Source organism: Antennarius striatus, chromosome 2 (assembly GCF_040054535.1).
Source record: "Antennarius striatus isolate MH-2024 chromosome 2, ASM4005453v1, whole genome shotgun sequence".
Lineage (NCBI taxonomy): Eukaryota > Metazoa > Chordata > Actinopteri > Lophiiformes > Antennariidae > Antennarius > Antennarius striatus.
This window is the reverse complement of record NC_090777.1, coordinates 23,487,758-23,497,572: the sequence shown is the minus strand read 5'-3', so window position 1 is coordinate 23,497,572 and position 9,815 is coordinate 23,487,758. Positions and strand designations below refer to the sequence as shown.

The 9,815-nt window shown below is 40.1% G+C and overlaps 1 protein-coding gene across 1 annotated transcript; it reads left to right on the top strand.

Annotated features, from left to right (window-relative positions):
• The first annotated feature begins 2,023 nt into the window (after window positions 1–2,023).
• LOC137607200 (transmembrane protein 198-like) lies at window positions 2,024–7,308 on the top strand. The gene is made up of 5 exons (XM_068332776.1): window positions 2,024–2,209; window positions 3,347–3,621; window positions 5,240–5,809; window positions 5,885–6,012; window positions 6,153–7,308. Exons 2-5 carry the CDS (start codon window positions 3,468–3,470, stop codon window positions 6,300–6,302), a joined length of 1,002 nt encoding a protein of 333 aa, XP_068188877.1. The 5' UTR covers window positions 2,024–2,209; window positions 3,347–3,467; the 3' UTR covers window positions 6,303–7,308.
• The last annotated feature ends 2,507 nt before the right edge of the window (window positions 7,309–9,815 follow it).

Sequence of the window (9,815 nt, the reverse complement as noted above, 5' to 3'; positions counted from 1 at the left end):
ACCCTAAATAACTATCGAGAGAATCCTCTATGGTGTCATTTATTTCAAATCAGCCCTGGAAATACAATTACTGACAGTCGTGAACTTAATGAGGCTGTTCTGTATTGTTCCATCCTCACACTAACATGTCTGGCAGGTACAATTTTGATCACTTTCAAGGATAACTGCACCCAGCAGACAACAGCGGTTTATAATTTGCATCATAAAAAAGCCTAAATCACATGAATTCAGATTTGGGCCAGATTTGGGCCATGGTTGTAATCAAATGCACATTTTACTCCGTCTGGCAGCTGAGCAGTGATCAAATGTTGTTCATGTGTTTTCCTCCCGCTGAGCACGCTCACATAATTTCTGCAGCATTATTCATAAACTGTCACTGGTGGACAGGGCCAAAAATAGAGCATTGCAGCTAGAAGACACAAAACTACAGACATGATTCTGGATATGTACATAGTTATATTAATGAGAAACGGTTTTATTTTAAGTCCTTTTTTAAACTATTACCACTCGTTCCTGTACAGAAGCATGCCTGGTGTGAATGTAGTGACATATCAGGCACATCCTCAGTGAACAGCCTTAGATTTTCATGCTTGCATGCTGGCTAGTAATTCTACTTCCTGATTTCTAAGCTTTTAAATAGCGTGCTTTCATGGACATGACAGAAAGATGTACTTTAGTGCAGAAAAGCATCTCTTTAAACTCTTCACAAGAGGAGTGGTTCCATTTCAGTGGCCCCATCGGCCCCATCGCGGCTCCGTGTTCTCGTAGTCATGACGATCTCCACCGTGGTTTTAATCTGCTCATTCCGTCGTGATTGCTCGTTATGATGTTTGTGCTTTAAATCACGTTCCATGCTGTGCTTCAAACACAAGTATGCTATCACCCTGCTCATGTAGCACTCCAAACCGCAGCAAGAGACTTTCCTATCAATGTTGTGTAACAAAACAAAATCTATAAAGAAATAGCCACAACGCGTTTATTCAGCTAGTCCCTAATGACCGCTGGTGGCTTAAACAAGTCTATAAAAGGGCAGGAAGAATAGGAAGAAAATGATGTCTGCAAGAATGTCACAGCATGGGAACGTGACCGGGATCTTGTTATTGGCGTGCCGGTGGTTGGTAATCCAGCAGTCGCTACTCGCGTCACAATAGATTAGCGTTATGACGCACGTCAAGAACAGATTCAACAGCAGAAGATGTCAAAAAATAAGAAATCATCTGCAGCATGATGGACTTTCAGTCCGATGCTATGCTACGGAGACTTACGTCCACATTGGTTGATAGAGCGCATGCAACAAGCATGAACATCAGCCTCCAAAGGATATGACATCATCTGGAGGCTGTTCCAGTCCATGGGGTGGAGGATTACTGCTGGAGCCAATCCTGATGGGGGAAACGCTGATTACTGATTGTATAAAATGTTCAACGTTCTTGTTGGGTCACCTAAAAAAATGTTAAGTAATGATTAAAAATTAATAGGGAACAAAATACAGATTGTTACTTTACACAAACTACCTAATCAATTTGCAAATGAAGACTATGATGACTTTTTAAATCTGTGGAGAGATTAGGAACAGCAGGGGGAAAGTACGGCTAAAAGTTAGATAGGCAACACTGTCAGGGGAACATCAGTGGATCGAGACTGGTTTCCTGTTGTGTTCAATTTATTTCCCTCAATTATCCCTCTCCCTCAGGAAATTATTAATTACTTTTCTTGTTTTGTTTCTCTGTTTTTTTATGTATTTGTGGGAAAATAAATATATAGTGCTTTGGTACAACAATGTAAGACAGCATGGTAAAACTACAACCAGTTACTTAATCACTGATTATTTATCATAATAATTTGTGTTCACCACTCAGACAAAATGTACTGAATATTTTCTGAAAGATTTGGTTGTAATGATGCATGAAGGTTCTTTTGAAAAAGAAGAAAACTTTCCTAAACTGGAGTTGTCACCCAGAGGGCGATGGAGCTGCAGAGGCGACGTGGGGTCGTGGGCAGCGGCTGGCTCGGCCTTGGACTTGGCAGCAGATGGTCGCTGTGAGGCGTCAGCTGCTTGCATGAGCGCAGGCTGGACGCCGAGCCTCACCCAGAGTTCACAGAGGGATCCACACAGCCAGAGACAAACCCCTGACAGCTCACTACAGCTGAGGATACTTCTAATTTCTCTTTTAAGGGCTTCTGTCTCAGCAGATATGCCTCCCTCCAGGTAAGAAATGGTTTCTTTAGTCCAAGCTTTTTCTTTGTCAGACATTTATTAGTGTCATTTATCACTCTTAGGGAACTCTTCCTACTTGATGATGGCACTTATTTTAGTGGGAAGTTAGATTTTACTTGATGAGGTGTTTCAGTTCTTCTTTCATTCTCCACTGAGGATTTAGTGTTTATTTTGTGGGGGTCCTTTAGAAAGTGCTTTTGTGGTTTACGTTCACCTTTATGAGAGGACACGAGTCGACGTGGGGATCACTCACCTGCTAATGCTCCTCTAATTCTATTTGCTGACCACGGGATCCGCCTGAGGAGCTTATGAGGTCCTCATGGTAACGTGCTGTTGTTAGACAGCTAGAGGTGTAAACATGGACAATTAAATCATCCTAATTAAATTTTTTAAAAATTTGCTTCAGTTTAGGAAGAACGCAAAGCTGTTTCTTGAGGTGGGAAAACATTTACTTTAATACTTCTAAACAGTTTTGGGCAACCCCTCCTTTATTTAGTCTGCTAGAAATGTACTTTTTACTGTCTTTGTGGGTTCTCTATACTTATTTATTCTGTGGCTGCATTTATTTGATGACTTTAGCTACCAAATAAATCATAAAATATCCATATAAATTTAAAAAAAAGTAACAAAATACTAAGGATCGAGATGTTTGATGTAAAATATAATTTTACATAACCTGCACTGAAATCAGCTTCAACGTTAAATTGTTGACCATTTATTCCGTTGCTTATCTGTTTATTTGCACATGTTGTCTCACAACTGTGCTGTTTGTTTTTGTTGTACAGTTCAGTGAGACCTAAGCATACGCTCAGAACAACAGGTCAGAATGATGTCACCAGGTCATTTCCTCATCTGTATCCTGTTCTTGGACAAAAGAAAAAGTGTTGTTAAGCTCAGAGGGGATCCCCGTTCTCCTTTTCTGGTTCCTGAATAAGGATTTTCACATGAGAAAGAGCCACATCCTCTTATTTCACTGAAAGCATAATTCTGCCTTAAATGGAGGGAAAGTTTTAAAGGATTACTTCCCAGACTAATTCGATGCTCAATAATAATCAAGTTACCCGCCAGAGACAGATCTGGAGCTGACTGTGTTTCCACAGAAGCTTAACAACACTCTTCTTTTTGCAGGTGTCCAACAGGAAGTGGTTTAGTTCCTCGCTCAAGAGCTTCCTTCTTCCCTGGACATCACATGCAAGCCATTCAATGAACACATCAGATTCACATCCAGGATAACTTATAATCCCCTAAAATGTCAGTCACTTCGTTCTACGTTACCGAGGAGCCAGGAGCAGACCCAGCCAAGGTGAACATATGTACGTTTGAGATTAACATCAACTATGAGGTCATCCCAACAATCATCTGCTCTGTCTGCTTCACACTGGGCTTCATCTACTGCTTCTTTGGTAAGTATCCATGACACCAGAGGTAATATCAACGTGACGACACAGGTAAGGACTCAGCATGGACCTCTGCTTGTTTCATTAGCTCACCTGATGGCTTGAGCCTCCAGCAGCAGGTGTCTGGAGGCTACTGGGTTTAGGGTGGATGAGCGCAAAGCTTGAGGGGGCAGATGGGCATTCCTGAGTCGGAGTCTGACACAGGCAGCATTAATGAAGGGCCACCTGTTGCACTTTCTGACACGGCACTTGTTCTGCATCGTTGAACCTGGTGAAATGCGAGCTCCGACTGAGATATTATGTCTCTACAAACGGCGTCTACCTTTCCAGCGTCAGCAGCTCATGGAGTTACGCCATGTTGAAAATACAGAAATAGGGATTTACCAAAAAAAGCAGCATGAAGCAAAGGAGTTCGACATTATTTCTGACTCTGTTTTCACTGAGAAAATATGTGGAAACAAATCCAATAAACACAAACTGCAAGGGATGTGTCCTATGGACCTACAACATGTGACATTATACAAACACACATCCTGCCAAAGTCTGTGTTCCCAGTGGCTAACAGTGTTAGCGCTGCTGGCTAAGAATTAACCAAGTGCTGTGGTATGAAGTTGTTCTGCAGCTGTCAGTGTTTGCATCCATCCTGTCAGAACAGAATCTTAACTTTATGATCATGTAGCGTCTCGCAGATCCTCATACAAAACAAACTAAAGGATGGTTTGTGAAAATTCTTCAATCCAAAAGTTAATTTTTTTCACAAATTCTTTCAGGTAAAAGTTCAGTGTGCCTTCATTATCTGCCGGTTGGGGGATGTTGGTTCACCGCCAGCAATACAAAAAAAAGAAAGAACAACAAGTAATTGCGACAATAAATATCCAACGCAGACGCAGGAACAAATATCTTTTTAAAAAGAGTGACATAAACCCACAGAAGACCCCAAACTTTTGATATTTTAATGAATTAAGATTTAACTACTATTAAAGTAATGCTAACACACACACACACACACACACACACACACACACACATGCACACGACGCTTTCCAGTATTTTCTCTGTACCTGAAAGCAAAAAACGTTGCAACGTCTGCAACATGTCTTGCTGCACTCATTCAATGATGTGGACAAAAATAGTTCCTGGGCCGTTTGTCAAATACTGATGAAATATCATCATTAGTCTTTGTGAACACGGACGCATATTGCCAATTTTATTTCAGGACAGTCAACGTGAATTAAATACGGACAATTCAGGTTTGTGACTCCACCTTCAAGATGTATGTTGTGAACTCATTGATAAAACTGTGAACTGAGTCAAAGTCAATATCTATAGATCATATCATGATATATGTTTGCCTATAATATTGCTTTTTTTTTTGTAGAGTGAGGATTTGAGGGTGTTTTGTGTTGGTGTCTCTTTTATGAGTTTTTCAATTCAACAGTCAAAGCAATTGTAAAACAGGATTTATGTGCAGCTCCAACAGCTGGCGTCTTATCCTGGGTGTACCCCGCTGCTCCCCTATAGCCAGCTGGGTTAGGCTCCAGCATATCTGTAATATGGATGGGTGGATTTCTGTGTGTGAATGATGTTGCAGTATTTTTTTTAAGTCAAACTTTCCTCTTTCCAGGATACCGCTGCTTCCGGGTGGTGATGTTCTTCTCCGGCTTCATGTCCAGCTCAGCCGCCATGTTCCTGCTGTACCATAACGAGCCGACGCTAAACGCCTTGGGGATGGAGACAAAGGCTGGGATCGGCCTGGGCGTGGGGGTGCTCTGCGGGCTGATGTCCACGCTGGTGTCCGCCATTGGACTCCTCCTCAGCGGCCTACAGCTGGGGCTCCTGCTTTCCCTTGCCATCCTGGTGGTGATCGGACACTTTCACAGTCTCATGCCGGTGTGGCTGCCTGTCGCTGCCACCCTTGCTGCCAGCATCACCATCGCTGTGTTCACACTTCAGTGGCAGAGGCTGTTCACCATCATCTACACGTCCGTGTTTGGAGCGACTGTTGTGATGCTGTGTATGGATTACCTGCTGGGGATGTTTGTGCTGCTGGATCAGGTGTATGATGTACTTTGTGAAGTTGTCCCACACCCGCTATGCTGGTTTAACTGGGCCATCACTGGGATATGGCCTGTTATGAGTCTGTTAGGAGTGTTGGTGCAGTGGAGATTCACTGCCAACGGAATATCACACAGAGGTGAGTCTGAGTCATTCTACATTGGATGGATTTAGATCATAAAAACTGTATTTATTTAGTTTCCTTTTATCCCAGCTATGCATCGGAAACAGAAAAAATATGCAGAGAAGCTCACAAATAGAGAGTCGAGGAGACGACCTCAAACTCATCGTCGACGCAGGCCTCCACCGCTGAGACGCTACACGGGGGACGTCCTAGCACCTGTAAGCCACTGAGATGATTATCATCCGGCATGATATGTGAAGAATACATTTCTTATGATTTCATAACAGATAGTTGCATCATGTAGGAATGATTGTGGAAAAAGCAATGAGCAGAGATAACGCTTGCGGCTCCCTTTCAGAGCTATCTCCAGAGACTGCAGGAGCGGCAGATGGGAACGGGCTCCTCCACCTGCAGCATCAGCACCGCCACACACACCCTAATTGACTTTGACTACGAGACGGGCTCCATGGTGCCTCTAACCGCCGCCTCCCCCGTTTGCACCGTCTGAAGGAACAGATCATCAATATATATTGGGATGATCAAACATTCTTTAAAACTTTCAGCTCAACCAAAACCGTCTGCTGATGTGAATCCACTTGAACCAGCACTGACAGATGACATCATCTGGATGATAACTGCACATACACACACACACACACGCACACACACACAGACACACACACACACACACACACACACACACCATTAGATGGACAAAAAGATTTTTTTTTTAAATTTTATTTTAAATAAAGGCCTTTTAACAAAAGGTATTCTCTAATTTGACAAAATCTTCAGATTTGACAGCTGTGAAAGCTTTAATCCAGCAAGATTAATAACATTTCATGCTACATAAGACTTGTGATGAATCCCTGGTGGCCTCTGGTGGCTCAGGTTTTGCAGTGCTGCTCGGTGGTGCGGGTTTACACATCACTGTCTACAGTATGTGGGGTTGATAGCTAATCTATTGTTCAGTAGGTTTGGGACATGAAGTCAAAGCCAGTTTCATCCCACTGCCAGCAAACAACTCCCTGAAAGAAATTATTTACAAAAAAAAAAAAGAAAAGAATGAAAATCAAAAAAATCAGCAATGCTGAATATTAGCAGGGATGTTGGTTTGTTTGTGGAAGCAACGGTCATGACAGAAGTTGTGTTTATCTCCATAATTTGTGAGAAATGAGCTGCAATAAGGAATGCAAATTTTATCATTTATAAAATTCTGTCACTGTGGTGCCTCAGTCCCAGGAAATGATTCCACCTGTTGGGTAATAGGACTTTACCAGTCTGCTTAGAATGAACGATCGTGTTTGGGTTCTCAGACAGCTCCTCCCACAGCAGACAAATGAGGATGGGAATGCTGTAGGCAGAGCTGGACACTGTCCACACACACTGATTGCTAAAAACACATCCTACTCAAAGGATCTGCAGGGACACAATGAGAAAAAACATAGCTCTATGTTTAGACACTTCTTCCTGTGTTGATGGAATTCCTCAATAAATAGTCATATTTAATTTTTCCCATGTTAGTCTCACTCTCTTTGTCCAATTTCACTTCCTTCAGAGTGGAGTTTTTAGGTTTAAGAAGAACTCTGTCTGGCATTAACTAACATGACGCAACACAAATATGAAGATACGGTGAGATTTGATGCAAGTTTGATTCAAAAAGATTCCATAAGATACAATATAAGTAAAGATAAGTGTCAGAAAACACTGAAATCCCTTTTTGTGAGAGCAGAAAAAAGAGAGGGAAGAAGATCAAGAACAGATTCCATTCCTGTACAACTAGAATTTGAATAATGACATCATAAGAATGATTAAGCTTTGCATTAATAATCAGTGTAGTGTTAATAATGTTGAAATTATTCCACTTTACGATAACAATTAGTATGTTAAAAGTTCTAAAGAGCACATATGATACGAGATGATAGGATACGATGACATTAAAGGAAATTAAACAAAAATTATACCGAACATGCAGTATGAGTGCTAGTATTCCTAATTTGTGATTTAGCTGTGAAACAATACTCTACATTAACATTAACATTTCTTCAGTTCATTTTTGCATGATCTTTGTATGAAAGCAACAACTACCCACACTTCCTCAGTTGGACAGCGTCTAATTATATTGTTCACATTGTAGGATGAACCCCTATATGACCATTGCTACAAGAAACGCCTCCTTTACTTTCTTTCCATTCCTTTCCTCACTTTTCTTTTTATTTACTATAACAGTGTAATAAGGCTTTTTTTTAAAATGAGAGAACGAATGGGAATAAATGAATACATGTCATTACAACAGACTTAACCGCCTTCATCTCATTTGCAACATGAACAACATCCAAAAAAAGGGCTGATGGGTCAAGGTCATTTGGCTTATGAAGTCCCCATCCCCAGAATCTAGGAAACACCTCTCTCATTGTAATATATTTTAACCAATTCATACAATAAGTACAGTACATTTTGACAGTAATTGTGGCACATTGTTGTTTCAAACCATCCATTCAGTCCCAATGGAAGTCTGCATCAGTTCCTTTAGTGAACGTAAATTGTTTAGTGACTTTTAGTAGCTCCAATGTGACCCAGAGAATGATCACGTTGATATTCTTCAGAGGAACAGCAAGTTTTGTCAATGTTATAGATGGTCAAAACAAGAAGTTTATCCAGTTTTCTTCCAGTTACTGTACAACAATGCTATGATTATATTGTCCAATAACCATATCAAGAGTTAACCAACATTTCCCTCCCCTCTGTAACCTTGCAATGCCAATTCTTTATAAGATTCTAAGGCAGATAGGGTTCCTAGACTCGTAACTTTCATTGTTCCATAGTATGACAGCAGTAAAAGAAATGTTTTTAATATAGTTTTTGCTTTCTTCTGCAAAAATGCTGCGTTTCCTCTCAAATGATAATTGGACTCACTATTCTGTAAATGTGCTAGAATATTTTGTGTTAAGCGGTTGTTAGCCGCCTTACATACAGTACATACATACATACAGTACATACATATAGGTTATACTGTACATACATATAGACAGTACATACATGCATACATACAGTACAGAGTATATACATACATACATACATACATACATACATACATACATACATACATACATACATACATACATACATACATACATACATACATACATACATACACAAATACATACAGTACATACATACAGTACATACATACAGTACATACATACATACATACAGTACATACATATATACATACATACATTACATACACAAATACATACAGTACATACATACAGCACATACATACAGTACATACATACATACATACATACATACAGTACATATATACATACATACATTACATACACATATACATACATAAAGAGTAACTAACTCACATCTCTTATTCTGAGACCAAAAACACTAAAGAACCGCTCATGATCTGTTCTGAAAACTCTCTGGGGCTTTCTTGCCCTGGGTTATGGTTCCCAGGCTTCACAAAAATCCTTCCTCCTTTGCCAATTTAAACCGACTAACTGCTATTGATTAATTGCTGTAGAAGAACAAAGACTTAAGCCGTGCCCAAATCCAGACTACATCCTGATTTTAATCTTTGAACTCGTTTAACAAGTACTGTCTTGTACGTAATATGACTTTGATATAAACTATTCTCCTACCACGCAGAGGGAATGGTGGAGTTAGTCAAAATTTAAATGTAATAAATCACACATGGTGATTTCCTTCCACATATCACAGAAAACACTGAGAAAAATATTTATAAAGGTTGCACTTGTATTCAGCAGCAAATGTTTTTCTAATGTCACACAGTTGTGAAATAATAAACCGATGTCTAATAAGGTATATTAACTGCAAACTAATTTCTCACTTTAAGCACTGTTAAGAAGGAGTCACTAAAATGAACTGAAATAAGGCCATAAACCAAGATATCAATGAGCATTCCATCAATTTTATACACAGAGGCATTTTCCCTGGTCATAGACAGAACAGCTTTAAAAACTTATAGTATAAAAATATATTCTGC